At 34.3% G+C, this 18,615-nt stretch overlaps 1 protein-coding gene across 7 annotated transcripts in view; it reads left to right on the forward strand.

Annotated features, from left to right (window-relative positions):
• Positions 1–18,615, forward strand: part of LOC125053654 — a 67,789-nt gene that overhangs the window by 40,683 nt on the left and 8,491 nt on the right. For 3 of the 7 annotated variants that reach the window (XR_007117601.1, XM_047655125.1, XM_047655128.1), the window contains exons 3-16: positions 3,051–4,324; positions 4,639–4,846; positions 5,646–5,688; positions 6,467–6,555; positions 6,630–7,302; positions 7,514–8,194; positions 8,501–8,696; positions 12,710–12,933; positions 13,261–13,383; positions 13,795–13,953; positions 14,520–14,764; positions 15,361–15,518; positions 16,755–16,870; positions 17,191–17,347. Coding sequence is in view for 6 of the 7 variants with exons in the window: in XM_047655125.1 (XP_047511081.1) it covers positions 3,051–4,324; positions 4,639–4,846; positions 5,646–5,688; positions 6,467–6,555; positions 6,630–7,302; positions 7,514–8,194; positions 8,501–8,696; positions 12,710–12,933; positions 13,261–13,383; positions 13,795–13,953; positions 14,520–14,764; positions 15,361–15,518; positions 16,755–16,870; positions 17,191–17,347 (4,346 nt within the window). In the remaining variant the exon portion in view is untranslated. Of the gene's footprint in view, positions 1–3,050; positions 4,325–4,638; positions 4,847–5,645; positions 5,689–6,466; positions 6,556–6,629; positions 7,303–7,513; positions 8,195–8,500; positions 8,697–9,250; positions 12,492–12,709; positions 12,934–13,260; positions 13,384–13,794; positions 13,954–14,519; positions 14,765–15,360; positions 15,519–16,754; positions 16,871–17,190; positions 17,348–18,615 lie in introns of those variants that run through there. The other 4 variants (XM_047655123.1, XM_047655124.1, XM_047655126.1 and 1 more) reach the window with 3 other exon arrangements.

The raw sequence follows: 18,615 nt of genomic DNA on the forward strand, positions 1-18,615 counted from the left end.
GTAGAATTGTTTCCCGCGGCACGTCTTTTTTGCGTTTTCATAATGAATCATTGTCGTATTGATTGGCTCATACATGCTTTTTGTTGCATTGGAATTTACAAAGCTTTGATTTCCATTGAATTCGTTAAGCAATATGATAAAGCTTACTTTAAAACTTACATTTAGTATCTCTATGGTGATTTAATGCCACTGTTGTATTTATACTTATTTTATTAACATAATATTATTTACTAAAGTCCTCTAATGTTTCTGTCAAATTTTATTTACACTGTGATGAAAAGAGACAGAGTAGAACTTAATTAAAACGGGGTAATTAGACTGATTTAGTTTTTATTTAAGGTGCGTCGGTCATCCTAATATAGACCAAAAGACAAACAATTATTGTCAATTATTAAACAAAAAAACATTAACATCTAATTATCAAGTCAAATTATATAAATTTCTTATAAGCCGTTTATTTATAATTAGTTATACACATAGACGTTGAATTTTAGATATTATAAGCGATATTTCTACTGCAATACATATGAAAAACCTTTTAACAAATAAATAGTAATTTTTATACACGGCCTAACAAACATTTGAAACTTTATTAGTGACACAAGATTGTAGTTGCATTCATCAATGATATTTTGATTTAGGCAACAATTCTACAATACACTGATTGGATCTCTGTGGAACAATGTTTCTTTAAATAGAACTAGGTTGTTAAATGTGAAGGCTACACTTAAAATACAATGCAATAAACTGCGATGAACGCATGCGATTATTGTAAAATGCATTAAGCAAGAGTGCATTTTAACGTGTTAAAACTTTCATCTATTGTTGTTGATTCCCTAGATGTTTCAAAGTAACCTCTATTATTAGATTACTCTAGAGATAAGTGTATGAAACAGCACACTTCGAAATAGGATCTAAAACAGGTCAATACCTCGATTGACATTGGGATTCATCAGGTATGGTGTCGCGATCTAAATGTGAAAGTTGCTTTGGCATCTCTCCAAGTAGACCGCTACATTATATATGAGCCAGACTAAACAAATTATGAAGTAAAGAAGGAATTGTGTTTACTGATTTTTATACGCGAACATAATTTATACTGTGCCCTTCAACACCAATTAAATATACTAAAGCGGACGCTATAAAATATATTGCTTATACTGTGTACCTAAGAATATAAGTCTATTAAAAGGGAAAGAAGCCTTATTATGCCTGTGCGTAATGCACACGTCGCAATATTCTCTAATGATGTTTCTAATAACTTGCACTAAATGAAGACGTCGTTAGACGTTTCCGTATTTGTCATTATCGTATAGTGGTAGGGGAGCCCACGATGCTAAATGGGGATTTACTCGAGCGTCGTAGAGACCTATTGGGATGCAAAGCTTAGATAAAAAGAAGAAAAAAATGTTATATGATAAATTCCTTTTCATCGGTGGGGGAAGCGGCTATAGATAGTTAAATATGTAAAAAAAACTGTTGCATGGACATCCTCGAGCGCGTCAGATATTGATAGCATCTATGCCCTACGTATTTTTAATAATGTACGTATGTTAATCTGATCGTTTGCATGATGCGGGTGGTTGTATTTAAGGGTTGAAAATTAAAAAAAAAAAAAAATTTATCGAGCGCGTCAGATTTTCTAAGGGAGTGTTAAGTGCACCAAAAAAAAGCTCTCATTCACAAATCTGACGATTTCGATGGGACGCAAACCCACAGCCATTTTCTTAATTAGCAAAAAAAAATCGCAATTTTGAAATACTCAAGCGCGTCAGATTAAGATATATGTGGTTCATCTTTATGTTCTAAACGTACTGTCTCATAATCTGACGATTATCTAGAGGGATTCGCCTGATCTGCCAAAAAAAAAATAGAAAAACGGTTCACCTAAAGGGCCATCCCTGCAACTTCCCGCTAATTCCATTCCTGGGCGCTTAAAATTGATATTTTGAGCTCGCTGAGTTCAAAGAAATAACATTTCTATGCATTTGAGCTCTCCCAGCTCGAAAGTCTGATAGAAGTTTCATAGAACACTATTTTTGGAATTTTCAAACCGCAATAACTTTTGAATGGATCAAGCAATTTTCACGCGGTTGGCGGCATTCGACGCAGTTTTATCATCCTCATAAATAGTTTTGCAATTTTAATTGATCGAACCACAAATTTTGGAGTAATCCCGAAAAAACACTTTTTCGGGTTTCTTTCGTGTACGATATCTCTCGAACGAATCAACCGCTTTTGACCAGCTTGGTGGCGATCGACGTGGTTTTTCAAGCTCAAAGGCGGATTAGTTTTTGAAGTTGATCGATAAAGAAACCACTTTAAAAAAAATATTTCTTATTTTTTTAAGATTTTTCAAAATTTCTCAAAATCTATCGGTCCGAATCGGTTCAAATTCACAGGAAATGTAATTTTGAGGGAAATATTTAGAACGCCGTTTAGTAGATTCCGATCGGTTTAAGGAAATGTAGGCATCACGCAGCTGCACGCATTTAACTTTATCGACGAATTTTTGTTATTTCGGCTTGCGGTAATCGTCAGATTATATATTTTTCATTATTCTTGAATTATTTCCTTCAAAATAAAAAAAAAATTAGCTACGCTCGAGAATGTCGAGATGACGTTTTTTTTTTACAACTTTGTTGCCCTCCCCTTTTTTTCCGTCACTCTCAAATTGTCAGATTAGTGGAATATACACTTTTTAGGATGTAATTAACTCACCCTACCTTAATCTGACGCGCTCGGGAATTTCTGATGGTCAATTTTTTTTTACTAAACTGATCCTGTCTCCTTCACGTGCGGCTTTATATATGGGCCTCATATTTTGTGGAGGTACTTAACCGGGTACAAGGTATCCCCCTATATATTAATCTGCCGCGCTTTAGTAAATCCCGAAATCCCCTCTTGGGCTCCCCTACCATAGGAAATTGTTGAGTGACGGAGTGTTGGTAACACTTCCTGCCATTAGGAAATAATGAAGACGTCTTAGTTATTTCTATATTTTAGAAGTAAAAGATGCACTGATGAAGGTATTACTTTCATTGTTTCAGGATTGATCCTCCTCTCCAACAGACGCAGTTTCAAATGGACGCCAAGAAAACTATACCAGCTCAGCAACCGCTGACTCACCAACACATAATGGCCCACCATGTTCATCCTGACCAAATATACACCCAGCAGCAAATGTCCAATCACGTAACATCCAACCCACCTATACAAAATCAGCCAAATGGCGTTACACATCAGCAGCAGCAACTCATACAGAATCAATATCATGCAACAATGACCGCGAGATCACCCCTTTTAGAAAACAGACATGAAATATATGGAACCAGTCATAATCACGAATACGCAAGACATTATGGCGCAAATGACAACTACAACTATCAGCAACAGCAATCTCCAACCACTGAAAGAACAGAGCAAATTATTCATACAGATCATAATGTTAATCACGATATTGTACATAACATCCCGAAGGGGTACAACGCCGAAGTTTATCAAGACTATTTGAAACGTAACCCACCGAAAGACAGTAACCAAATATATCAAAATCATCAACCTATGTATAGACCTAATATGAATCAGTATGGTTCAAAACCTTATTTGCCATATTCGAATAGAATAGGACCTCAAAGTAATACAGAGCTTTTGAGGAGACAGTACAATGAAATCCAACAGCTAAAAATGCAACAGCAACTCCACTATCAGAATCAGGCACAAATGCATCAACAACAAAAATTCGCTGAAAGACAACTCCTATTGCAACAAATACATGGAGTGCAGCCTCCACCTAACTTACAAAACAGCATTTACTCTGACAGTTCCTATAGGGATTTGGATAGGTACGGTAGTAGAAATGATTTCAAAGAGTATACAGGAGATATTCAGAAAGATGTAGATAAGTATGCTAAAAATAATGAATATAGAGAGATAGAGAGGCAAAATAAACAGTTCCAAGAAGCGCAATGGCAACAAAATCAAGAAGGATTTAAGGAGATTGAACGGTATAGAAGTCCGCCAGAGGATGAGAAGACAAAGCATAGATCCCCACCAACCGATTTTAATAACCAATTAAAAAGGAACACGGGCACGATGTCTCCGATGAAGTCCAGTGAATCCAGTTCGCCTAGCGTAAAGTCCCCATCAACTGAAAGTCGCAGGAGTAGCAGTGGCCAAGCTTTACGGTCACCAACAGCGCAAAGAATTCCATCTGCCCCTGTTACTATATCCGGAATGCTTTATAAACAAGGATCCGATGGCCTCAAAGTGTGGCGGAAGAGGTGGTTCGTGCTATCTGAATACTGTTTATTCTACTATAAAAGTAAGTACATATTTTTATATTAGGGAGCGTTCAAGTATTCCTTTTGTGACGTTACGATGCGGGGCGGGGATTGAGTTACGCGTTATTGTTAATATTATTTTCGACTTTCCAGTACTTATCACCACATAATGGTAACTTTTAGGTATAAAGAGTCACTAGGTGATAACGAAATGTTTTACTATACTTGGGTACAGAAAAACGATACGGCGATTGTCAATAATGGCCAAAAATTGCGTGACGTTATACTTGAACGCTCCATAACTAATAAAATCTTCGTAATGTTACACAAAATATTTCTACTTTTATCTTTATAGGTCAAGACGAAGAAAAACTGTTGGGGTCCGTTCTTTTACCATCATATAAGGTATCAGCTTGTACTAGTGAAGATAAGGTAATGAGGAAGTACGCGTTTAAATTAGAACACGCAAATATGCGGACGTACGTATTAGCAGCGATGGATCAAGAATCTATGATGAAATGGGTTAAGGGACTAACTATGGCTGCGCTTATGCAAAACTACAGGTATATATTTTTGCGTAGTCCTATAATCACAAAGGTATTACCCGCAACCATGTTGTTACTGTTATTGCATTTTGTTCATAGTTTGCTTTAAGCTACACCTGAAGTATAGGTTAAAGTAAAATACGTATAAATAGAAGCGATTTTTCAAATATTTATTTCCAACACACAAATATACAGTATTTACAATATTATAATCTACATAGTAATAAAAATAATGAAACATTTATTAATGGAAAATTAAAACAAATGTAAAAAGTTTGTAAGTATACCTTTAATGCTGGCAGCATTTCCTCGCTGTATTGCCAACTTATTCCTTGAGCGAGGAAAGCACCAGCTATGGGGTCACCGTTACTAACAGGCGCCAACTTAAATCTTTAATTAGCGTTTGTGTACTTGAATATAAAAAAACAGGGTGCATGTACTACTTATGTACGCGCGTAAGATGTTATACTTCTTTGGCATTATTAAAAATAGTTTTTGATTGCATGCAAATAATTAATTACAATTAAATAATAAAAGACTGGAATCTCTTACATTAAGTGTAACATAAATTCTATTATTATTCGAATGTTGTTTTTAAATTATGTCCAATGCCGTAGCATCTTCCGTGGGCAACTTCATTCTGTTAATTTTGTGTCACGGTGCGCGCGCATCGTAAAATTTCACTCTCATCAATTTTTCGTAACGTGCCTAAAGAAGTGTAACTTCAAAAATACAGACAAAAAGAAGTATAAATTAGTTTGATTGCGCTGTTCGTTATACGTCTGTTCGGAATTTATTAAACTCTTTTTTTTTCCAGCGAACACCAACGGAAACAAATTGAGCGAACTGCAAAACCAGAGGTACGTATTATCGTGTGCATAACGTGAATCGATGCAAGTCCTCAATCAATCCGCTAGAGCATAACCAAGGACAGTCACCGGTTTATGGGCATAACTGTAAATGTTGATCGGTGCCAATACTAACCGCTCTAGTTTTTCTTCTTTTAAGTAATAGATAGACATATTATGTACTTACAAATTTTTTTATTTTTATATTTTATATGATTGGACAATTTAGACCAATTGACCTAGTCCCATGCTAAGCTGGTGAAGCTTGTATTGTGGGTACTAGGCAACGGATATACATACATATTAAAGATAGATAGACATATAAATACATAATTAAACACCCAAGACCTAAGCACAACACCAAATGCTCATCACATCGATGTTTGTCTCAGCTGGGGATCGAACCCGGGATCCATGGATTCGCAGTCAGGGGTACTAACCACAAGACCAATGAGCCGTCTAAACTCTAATTGATATCATGAAAGAATTGATTATATGTGCACAATTTATAAAATTTATTTTAATTTATATTAAATTAAGTAAAAGGTTTTTATTTCCTCTGTGGTTGAGAGTCGTAATTTAATGATGACAAAACAAAAAACAGTTTGTTCAATAAAATGCGGTAAAATAAAGACGTGGGATCAAAATTTTATATAAGTGGGTTTGAAGTTATATATATTAAGTTGTTTCTTTGTAACAATGAATCATACAGCTAATTTTATAAGCAAACATTTTACATATTAGTTTATTGGTAGTTGAGTTCACAAAGGTATTTTTAAAATATTTTCAGGATGACGATATTCCTGGACCTACATACGCAAATGCACCTCCCAAGCCACGACGCTCAAATGATGGATACAATTCACCAGGCTCAGACATGTTAGTATAAAGATATACGCTGTTGTAGTGGACCAAAGTTATAGTTACATATTCAATACCTATTACTATTTCAGATACGACCCAAATTACGATCTTTTGATCAAACCAGAGTCTCAATATAATCAAAGCACTTCGAAGCAATATCAAGATCAATATGGAAGTAAAGCGAATCAAGAATCTTACGCCAGAACCCCACAGTCGCCTCCCCAACCACCTCTCTATCAAACAAAAAGATCTAACGATTTACACAATTCTGGATCGAACCACGAAAGACCTCAAGAACTGTATAAATTCCCACAATCGCCCCCTTTTGAAACAAGACGTCTTCCCGATGAAAACATGTACCAAACACAAAATAATCCCTTCTTACAAAATTATTCAGGCCAGGAAACTCGTATTCCTCTTGAAACACAAAACACTGATCAAAAATCCATAAAAAGTTATGGAGACAATTATCCAGAAACGAAAACTCGTAATGATAATGCACACGCTAGAGATGTGTATGGTGAATTAAAGGATCTAAAGCCGGTTCCAACGAACAGTGTAAATGATCGAATTATGGAGAGACGAACGCCCGATGCATACGGGCGATCCACTACGATGTCGAGTTATAAAAACAAACTTGGTGATTATGAAGATGTATACTCTCCATATTCAAGTGAAAATCCTGCGAAGTCACCTAATTTATCACTTCATCGAGATAATATTAGTTTGTCAAGTCAAAAACAGCAACAAAAGCCCAATCAGGTAGGTTTCAATTGTTTTTAGTTTTTGTAGTATTACAGTAAAATGTTTTATTGTTATATTAGTATAGGGATTGAGTTCTGCAAGAGATAGGATTCAAAGCAATACCATAGCTTTTGCCAAGATTCAGTATAACTTAAATATGACTAGGTATTCATATACAAAAAATGTAATATTTACTTATTTTACTACGTATATCATGAACTCTTTGCAGACTCAAGAGAAAGTGTTTAGCGGGCCATCAGTTCTTCGAAGGAAGAAAATGCAAGCAAGTGGCATACAACCTCCCATGCCCAGGCCACATAGCGCAGACTTTCTAGAGTACGAAGCTAGAAACGAATCATTGAATAAGACAATGCCAACAAGAAACAATTTAGATCCTCATAAAAATCCACAGCGGCCTAAGTCTAGCCTTGACATTAACTCATATTACGACCCCAGTTCAGAAACATATTACTCCGAAGAGAGCTATGCAGAAAAAATGAGACAGTCAGCTCAATATTTGCAGCAACAAGGTCTTGCGCCTCGTAACATACAGATACCTCTCGCAAAATATGCAAGTGGCTTAGCTGAAAAACAATTGCAGTCCCCCTACGCTCATACACCAAACAACAATTATGAAACGGAATTTGGCGCAAAACAACGCGATAATATCAGCTACACCTCAAAATACAGTGATCTAGAAGGATTAAACTCTAATTGGATGCTAAAAGAGAAAGATTTAGAACAACAAAAGGATTACTTGAACCGAAGTGGGAGTGTAATGAGTGATGGATCAAATGGAAGTTACCTGAAAGAAGCAAGTAAACTGGAGCCTAATTCTGATGGTTTTATAAGATCTGCGAGTGCACGATTACCTACTACAGAACGTGATGGTGAAAAGAAAGTTCAGCAGGTATAAATGATTCTTATTTTATTTTACTCCAGCCCTGCGATTCTGTAACTCACTTTTCGAACTCACACAGCGGTTTTCGCATCGGGGGCGCTCTCAAATCAGTCGTGAAGCAGTCATTTTATGATTTGGCATTCTGAAAAGGTGGGAGCTTGTAGTTTATTAGAATGCAATCATAAATGACTGCTTCACGACTGATTTGAGAGCGACCCCCTAATGCGAAAACCGCTGTGTGAGTTCGAAAAGTGAGTTAGAAGGCCTACATTAATTGTTCAATACAATATCTCAACTTATTGGTGTTTGTTACAGCGCGAGGAATCAATGAAACGCCTATTGGAATGGAAACAAAGAATGTTGCAGTCTCCTTTGACTAGAAAAAGCACTCCTGCAACTATTTCCTTAGCAAGATCTCTAAATCAGAGTCGACAATCATTAAGATCAGATCAGTACAAACCTAAAACATACTCAAATAATTCATATAACAGCTACTCATCTGACGATGAAGGTTAGTGCCATAGCTTTAATCAATTAATTAGACCAAAGAGCATGTATATTTTTCTCTAAACCAATTTTAAAGCATGTAAAAATTAAGTTTAGTTTGGTCGTACGCATGATAATTCGTGTTCAGTGTATTTGTAGTAAAATATAAACTAGTCATTAAAGACCTCGGCTATTTTAAGTAGAGCTAATAATATATAGTTAAATTTATTTTTACATGTACTTCATTTACTTTATGAATATAAAAATGCCATTACATTACTTGTTTATAATTATTATATTTTATTGTATTCAACTATAAACAAGCAGCCTTTGGTGACTTCGCTTTGCGGAACCTTCCTGCCTGCTGGGGGATATGTCACTAACTATCGCATTTAATTGGTGTTGGGTCAGTAAACCTATATAATTACTGTAGATTATATATGGAAGCCGTAGATCGTATTTACATAACTTTATTTGGAAAAGGTGCAATAATTACTAACAATCAAGCATTATCAAATACAATAATATTATTATTTGGAAAGTAAGAAATTAAAATTTGGTTTCGCTTTTGCACCTCAGAGGAAACACCTGGGACTGATCTGCAAAACTCAAGTCCTATGCAGGCAGGAAGGTCTTACATACAGGGAATAGAGAGTCCCTCAATAACAAAACCAAAATCCCCTCACGAGCCTTGTTCTGTCCTATTGCCCGATGAAAAATTCGAAATAACAAGTGTTAGTAAAAACAATAGCAGTCTCCAAAACGCATACGAAAATATTAATGTAGAAGAATCCATAGCCGAGAATGTTAAAAGTAACGCCCAGGAAGAACACATATACGAAGATCATATTCCTCAGCTTATTGATATGCCTGAAGAGACTGAGCAGACATCAGCAGTTACTTGTGATGGATATGAAACTCATGAAAGTGAATCAGAATCAGAAGCTCAGCTCGAATATACAGATAATGATTTAGATGAAGTACTTCTTGAATCGGATACTGAAACGTCTAAGCAAGATAATAACGAACTTGTAAGTAATCAATCAGAAACCCCGCCAATTCTATCATTAAATGAAGATCATTACTTACCGATGAGCCCTAGAAAATTATTGCCAATAGAACCAGCACATAAAATGATTTTAGAAAACTTAAGCGTTTTCGATCAATCGATGCCAATAACTTATGAAGATAATCCATATGTAGAAATGAATTTGGGAGGGGAGGAGGATGACATGCAGACATACGAAATTGTTTGTGTAAACAATGGTAAGATGGTTGAACCAGTGTACATGGAATTGAATAATCTTACGGCAGCTGATCAAGAAATAGAAAATACGAATTCAAAAGATTGCCACTCAGATACAGCCTCTAATTTTGCAGACACCAAAGATCCAACATTGAGGAGAGTGTCAAAAACCGAGAAAAATAAAGAAAAGGCGGAAGGTTCTGACGCTGATGATGAATGCTCTAAAGACCTATCGATAGATGCCCCTTTTAGTAGATTAAGTATTTCAGATACATTCCGCCCTGCTTCGTATTATCTCAGTTGTAGTTCTATGATATTGGATAGGCAGGATAGTTCTGATAGTGATATCTTACCACCTCCACCCATTCCAAGTTCATCTCCACCATGCGAAGAATTAAATGATGAAGCCTTGTCCAGGTATATTTTAGACAAATTAGATAAATCCGATATATCTCAAGATAATTCTATTTTAAAAATGTTAACAAACGAAAATCAAAATATGAATAAAATGAAAAGAAAAGCGACCTCGTTAATGATATACGGTAGCCGAACTTCAATTCACGATACTCTTACTAGGGGTGAAAAAATTCGACATAATAGAGCGAGCTTAACAAACGATAGGAGTAAATTATTTGAAGAAAAAGAAACCGTCAACCTATTAAATAGATCTTTATTCGATTTGAAAAACAATTCTTCAGATTGTATTGACTCTGATTCGTTCAGAAGTTGTATTGTTGACAGAGATTCATCGAGATTGTCCTTAGATTCAGATGTAAGTAGTAAATTTGAAATTACTCCATCCAATCTATCTTCAGAACTTACAAGCTTAGCTGATGGTGACTCTATATATGATTTACGTAATTCAAGTGACTGCGCTGATGCTAATTTGTTACGGAAAAACCAATTTGTTTCAGAAACTTATTTGTTAAGTCAAATTGAACGCAGCGATTTGATACAACTTAACAGAACGTCAAACGAAAAAGATACGTCTTGTAGTCCAGAAGAAACGAAAATGAATAAAACACAAACTTTAACCAAAAGTGAAAATTTGAATATTGTTTGTTCCCACACACGTTCATCTAGCACCCCTGTTAGTTGTAAAAGCAATATTATTCGTGATAGATCAAACAGTCATGCTTTAGAATCGAAGCGTATAGACACACAGTACAAAAATATTGCGGATCATACTTCGGGATACATTGGTTCACAGAGTTCTTGTAGCTCACTCGGTGTTTCTCATTCTCCTATATCATTTTACACTAAGTATTCAAAAGGAGAAACGTTACTGAGAAAAAATTTGAATAAAACTACAGATAAAGTAAAGGAAATCAAGAAGATCAATATTAAAGAAAAGTATAACGCTTCATCGACAACCACTGGTTTTCATAGTAGAGAAAGTTCTGCCGAGCACAGTGCCCCCTACTACTATTCGGATCTTTCATCACAGGAGCATATTGATATTTTACCAACTTCTCATTATATGAAAAATACTAACATACACAGAAAATTAAATAATCAACGACGGAAAGGCCTCTTGCATAAACGGAATGACATAACACATATACATAACCCGATCCACAGTAACAATGTTTTTGTATCCGATAATTCTTTTGAATTGGCAGCAGCTAGAAGTGTATCCGTTGAATTTCTAAGTGCAACAGAAAAAGATCCAGAAATAGATATTAAAAATTTATATGAATCGTCGAGTAGTAAACGCTCAAAAATACCAGAATCGATTGGTTTATTGGGTAGTCTAGGCTGTAAAAGAAATACAAGTAATTCGAAGTTTTCATCAGAAGAAAAGACGGTATCCGACCATTCAGAATTACAACAACGAAATTTGTTAAAAGCTAGGGTTTCAACTGGAAGTATGTCCTCACACTGCAGTGAAAACTCTTCAAATACTGTATATTATGACGCTGAAACTGAAGCAACTACATATGAGAATATTTTTGTTGGAGAAAAACATTGGGATGAAGATCAACTATGGAGAGATAATTTAAGAAGAGTCTCTCATAGACATGCTCGTTCAATGGATGACTTAGATGCTTTGCCTGAATCTATAAGTTCTAATAATACACCCGATTTTAATAGCATTAAGCGCGTTAAGAAAGTTGTGTCAAACAATAAGGTGAGTAGAAACGTTACTTACGTAAATTGCGATATACAAGCAGAGATTTTAAGAAAGGATAAAAAAGTGGGCCATGCTATTCCTGATGAGAATGATGTTTATGTTAGTCTTGCAAATGATGTTAACATAACCTCAGATAACACTATTGTTGATGAAGGCGTCTATGAACAATTGTCAATCGATACAACTGAAATATCGTCAAATGACATATGTAACAGTAAAGAGAAACAGTCGAAAATCAACAGAAAACAGTTTGAAATAGATAGAGAAACATTAAGGCAGTGGGATTTGATGTCGAGTGGATTAATGAAAGATGGTTCAAGGCTAGTGCGGGGTGCGGTTATTGGTGGTAAAGTAAACGAAGCTGCATGCACGGACAACACAACTGAAAATGCAAGCAAGGGAAGTATCCACTAAGTTTCTGTGGTCCAGTTAGTAACTATGTAAGTTAAACTTATATTCATTTAAACGCAAAGCAAAGTCACTTTTGGCATTTTTATGTATATTAAAGAAGATAAGATGTACATAAGTACGCAAGCATGTTTTGATGTTAACACTGTATATAGCACTGAACTTGTAAATACATGATACACATTTTATCATGTTGAAACTAGTCTATGCTATTCGTAAAGATTATAAATCGTTAATTCATTTCTTGCAGCATCCTTAACAATATCAGGCACTAACATAGAATCTAACGCAAACAATAACCAAATTCAACAAACATTATCAAAGAAATCATTTGTCGGAAGTAATACATCTATTGGACGTAGTAATAGAGATGGGAATATACCAGTAAGAGCAGTCAGCCCAAGAGTAAGATGGGTTGAAGATAAAGCAAATGAGCATTACACGTCACAACAGATTAGTGCGTCGCAGCATAATGTAAGTTATATGTAATCTGTACTATTTATACTCTGCGGTGACTATGCCTAAAATATAGAGAAATATCATTAATGCATGCATTATATAATTTTAATTATTAATAAATTAAATGTGTTAAGCATTTTTTTGAAAACACTATTCACTATATTACACAAATATTTGACATACCAAAAATATTATGTATACAATTTTATACTTTTCTTATGCATTTATTAGAAAGGTTTATTTGCCTTTTGCCTACTTGTTAGAAAAAGTGTAAGAGAAATAGACGTCTTATTTCTCAACTACGAGGTTCTGAAACTTATCTGATATTACATAATATTACAGCTTAATATATTACCGGGCACAGAAGAATCTTGGGCCACAATTAGGTCCCCTTCTCGGATGTCCCAACAGCCCGTAAGCGCTGTCAGTCCTAGAGTTAGGAGGAACACTGAAACTGACGAAATGGTATATAGATTGTCTTTTATTTATTATCCTTACATACCAGTATTACCCATATTATTTGAGTTCTGTCAATGTTGTTTATTTTACTTGGGGGTACATACCATAAGATCGTTATTAATGCAAGATCAATTACGGTTTATAAAGTCTTTTAATCTGGGATTTAAATTGTTACAAAATAATGGGCTCAAAATAATAATCACTATCTCTCAAACGTTGAAAATATGCTTGTCGCCGAGTGTTATTATTTTAAATTTTTGTCAATTGTAGAAAAAAAAAACAAATGAAAATTTGGCTTTATTATGTAATATGTACTATAATAACTTTCAAATTAATAACGTTCTTTAAAAAGTTATATGATTTTGTTTTGCTTTTTTTGTGTTTTGTACATTTTGTTGCATTATTTGTTGGGTATAGCAAAAGGTGCCTCGAGAATTGGTAGACATACCGACAGCTGGTGAACTCCTGGGACGTAGTCATGAAGAATTAGTTCTCCTTCTGATACAATTACGTCGACGGCATGCTGCAATACATCGATCCATAGAGCAATGCTGCCACCAAATTAATAGTATAGAGGTGCTTTGCTTTTTATGTTTTACGTTTCTTTTCTTTTTACAATTTTATATATAATATACTAGCATACCGGCCAAGCGTTGCTGTGGCTAAGGTTTCTGTTATATTACATAGTAGTAAACTATTCAAGGGAAACGGTAGGAGAACACCAGTCATGGGGACCACCATGCTTTTTTGGTGGTTATGCCATTCAATTGTAGCTTATGTGAAACGTTGGTACTTTCAACACAGCGCCATCTGTTAGAATTGTATCAAATAATAAACAAATATTTGCAATAAAATAATATTGCGGGTATAAATTGAGATGTGAGCTATCCTATCTTTTAAGTTGGATCAAACTACACACGGTGTGCAAATTTCATTGATCGGTTCGGTAGTTTAGGAGTCCATAGCGGACAAACAACGTGACACGTAATTTATATATATTAAGATTATACAAGGCAATTAAATAAGTGTTTATACTTTTGAAACCTACACTTACATGAACTCCATAAAATTAATTGCTATAATATAATATGTGGACTAATAATAGAAATTTATTTATTACTAACAAAGTTTATCTCTTCCAGGAATGTCTTAGTTCTTTAAAAGCTTTAGAACGGGAGGAGAGTCTACGAAGGCTCGAACAATTGAAGATGCAATTAATGGAGCTAGAACAACAGTATGCAAAAAGCAAACCCCTTGTTCAATTAGTGGATAATATGGTGAAACTTGGGTCATTGTACAATAAACCTGGATCAACAATTGAACGTCTTGAGAGAAATCAGAGGCTAAGGCATAAGGTTCTAGCAGAGCATGCAGTTGAGCAACAACGGTGTGTACTTTAAAATATCTTGAAATGTATATATGTTACACCACATTCTATATTTACATACATACAAATCAATACATTGACTGCTCATTGGTTTAGTGGTTAGTACCCCTGACTGCCAATCCATGGGTCCCGGGTTCGTACCCCGGCTGAGAGAAACATCAATGTGATGAGCATTTGGTGTTTAAATATGTATTTATATGTGTATCTATCTATAATATGTATGTATATCCGTTGCCTAGTACCCATAACACAAGCTTCACCAGCTTACCATGGTGTGAATTGTCCAATCATATAAAATAAAATAAAAATAAAAAAATTCCCAAGAATGTGCAAAAATTACAGTGAACACAATAATGCCCAAAAACGTAAAATAATAACTATAATGGTGACAATACTAATTTGCTAATCTCTGTCTGTTCATAGGTATTTTAAAGTTAAGTTTGTAGTCATTGAAGTCAAAATAATACAGGTCAACAATTTTGGTTTAGACCATTTTAATTGTTAATTCTTCAGGCTCTTTTTTTAATTAATTACAAATAATTTTAACTGTCACTACGTATTGACATTATCTAGTAACTACATATGTACATTTTTAGGTGGTTGGAAAGTGCTGCAGCTGGCAAACCCTTGGAAACAGAAGCAGCAAGAGCAAGAGTGGCGGAACTTTGGGCTTTGGAACAGGAGTTAGCTGATGAGGCGTCCATATTGCAAGGACTCAAAACCGATAAAGATGCAATAGAATCATTGCTTTCAGGTTTGTTGCTGGCAGATTTTTCACAACATTTTAAAACATATTCTTAAAAGTTAATTTGTGCCAGTACTATTGTTTAATTTTTATACAGTAAACTTTTTTATATGTATTTATACCAACATAAAAAAAAGAACTATGAAATATAATATATAAAAAATAAACGATACAAATTACTATTTGACGGGTATATAGGAATATTTTATTATTTGACGGGTATATTTTTTATAATTAAATGTATTTTTCTTATAAATGTAATTAATATTTGTCATGTATATTAGTTTAGTTTGTTTTTTATTCCTGTTTAGTTTTTTTATTTCTTAATAACTATATGTAATATGTATTTTTGCACTTCTTGCCTACCTTATCTAATTTAATAAATTTTTTGTCTTTTCTCACAGTGGTTGCCTGGAAGAGATCGCTCGAAAGCGATAAGGCCGTCAATAGCCCTCCTTTACATTTAATTATGTTACATTTTTATATTGTAATGCAACGAAGTGTTAATAAATAAAAAATAAATAAATATACATACCACCTTAAACTACTAACAAACTGCATTAATATTTAAAAATTAAAAACCTCTTACATTCGTCTCTTACTCTTCTAAAACCTGTCGCAATTATATCCAGGTTTGGTGTAGAACTGAGTAAACGGTTAGCGAAATCATATGTAGAATTAGTGACTACTGGCGGAGGACAGCTTCACTTAGTGGGCATACCGGGATCTGAAGTACTTTTCAGGCACACCACACACACACACACACACACACACACACACACAGAGCTTAAGCAATTGCGGAAGCAGGCCGAACAGAACTGACAGAACTGAACAGTTTAGTGCAAAGTAGATTGCCGAATAATAATTGAAAAATCTGTGTACTCAGATAGATTACTGATTACTACTAATTTATTGTGTATTTCCAAATTTTGAATGTTAATTAATGTTTAAAGAACTTTATTTCTCATTACAAAAAATATTTATTTACATGAGAAATTTAATATTAAGTATATACGAACGAGATACACGTCGCTATCAGCTAGCCCAATTTTATTCTAATGGGCTCATTCTGATTTATTTATTTGAATTAATTTCATTAAACCTATTTGCTTAGACTACTGCTAGCTTCACTTCGCATAAAGTTTAAGAAACACATTTTCTCAAGAATCAAATTGTGATTTATCATAAAGAGATAGGGTATTTTATGGTAAGCATCATTAATGTGGTACAACGTTTTATTTATAGGTGTTCGTAGTAAGCTGGATACAGTGAATTTAGAAGATCCACTTCATGGGGGAGGTCTTGAGGTGGAATTGGCCAGAGTTCACGCGATGCTGGCGCACAATTCTAAGGTTTATAAGGTTTTCATCTATACAATGCACTTATTATTTTATTACATACCTAGTCACCTATTGCTATATTTTTTTGTTATTTGGAATTTCAAATTTTTATTAAATTATAATAGTTTAAAAATACACGTCTATAAATGTCTTTTAATTGGCTGAAAACTATGATATTTGTCTCTTTCTGTAAAGTTATGTTTAATCTGTGTTGAAAAGAGATATAATACTGAATAGTTATAATAAATTAGTTATTTGGTCCCGCTTTTGTCCATTTTCCGACAATTTAAAAAAAATATATTAATTTGAAATAAATGCAACCATTTTCTGATGAATTACAGAAACTGGAGCAGACGGTAGCTGAAAACGCCCGATTAGAGCGCGAATTACAACAATTGCGTAGGGCGTTACGGGCAAGGAGGGCTGCTCCACAGCCCACACATTCACATCCCACGCAGCCTGCACAGCCCACTCATCCTACCGCCATGTTAGAAGATGGTTAGTAGATCAAATCTATAGATAAGCTATTTTTCATTTTTCTGTTCAATATTTTTCACACATGTATACTAAAACATATAATATCACTAGCAGACCGGCCAAGCGTTGCTGTGGCTAAGGTTTTTGTTTTATTACATAGTATCCCTGTAAACTATTCAAGGGAAACAGAAGGAGAACACCAGTCATGGAGATCACCATGCTTTTTTGGTGGTTATGCCATTAAATTGTAGCTTATTTGAAACGTTGGTACTTTCAACACAGCGCCCATCTGTTAGAATTGTGACTATCAAATCATAAACAAATATTTTGCAAGAAATAATATTGCGGGTTTTAATTGAGATGTAAGCTATCCTATCTTTTAAGTTAGACCAAACTGCACACGGTGTGCAAATTTGATTGAAATCGGTTCGGTAGTTTAGGAGTCTATAGCGGACAAACAACGTGACGAGTAATATATATATATATTAAGATATTCACAAAAAAAAATATACACGGCGCCTACTGTCATTTTTTACAGAGGGTAATAGTAACACTTCTGTAAGAAGCACTTACACTTTTGTTACTAAACAAGCAAGAACACATAGTTCAAATATAATAAACAAATTTTATAGAAAGTCACCATTAAGCTCACATACACTAACTTATTGTAAAGTTCGTTCTAACATTAGATACAACCATTCTATTTTAGCGGATATTCACTTTTAAATTTGAAGATTTAATAGTTTTCATAGAAACTTTAAAGTCAAAGTATTATATTCATCTTTATATTATATAAAACTTATGTGCGTGAACGTAATTAAACTCCTATATTCGATTCGAGAATGATTTAGATTTCATTTGTTTTTTAATTTTTGTATTTAAGACTTGTTACGTCTGTCGGTCTAGTGTAATTAATATATTAGGCGTATTTATAATCTGCTATTTTCTGTAATTGATTTACAAAAAAATCTTGACCTAACAGGTGTCCCTAAATCAACAAGATCCGATAAAAAATTCGAACACATTTATAAAACCAAAAAAAAAAAAACTTATTATTATAGACACTAACAAATAGAAGAACTTTTATCATTTCACTCAACGGACAATCAAAAAGGTCCCTTAATCTACGTTATTCATTGATTAATGTAACACGGTAAAATAATACGTGTGTTTTAGCTTAGTCCTTAGCTGTGGATTGTCGTTGTAATGATTACCTTCAATATGATGAAGTGATTAATTGAAACGCATTCTCTAGCCGTACAGTATTGTCACTTCAGTAGAAGTAAAAG

Source organism: Pieris napi, chromosome 11 (assembly GCF_905475465.1).
Source record: "Pieris napi chromosome 11, ilPieNapi1.2, whole genome shotgun sequence".
In the NCBI taxonomy this organism is placed as follows: domain Eukaryota; kingdom Metazoa; phylum Arthropoda; class Insecta; order Lepidoptera; family Pieridae; genus Pieris; species Pieris napi.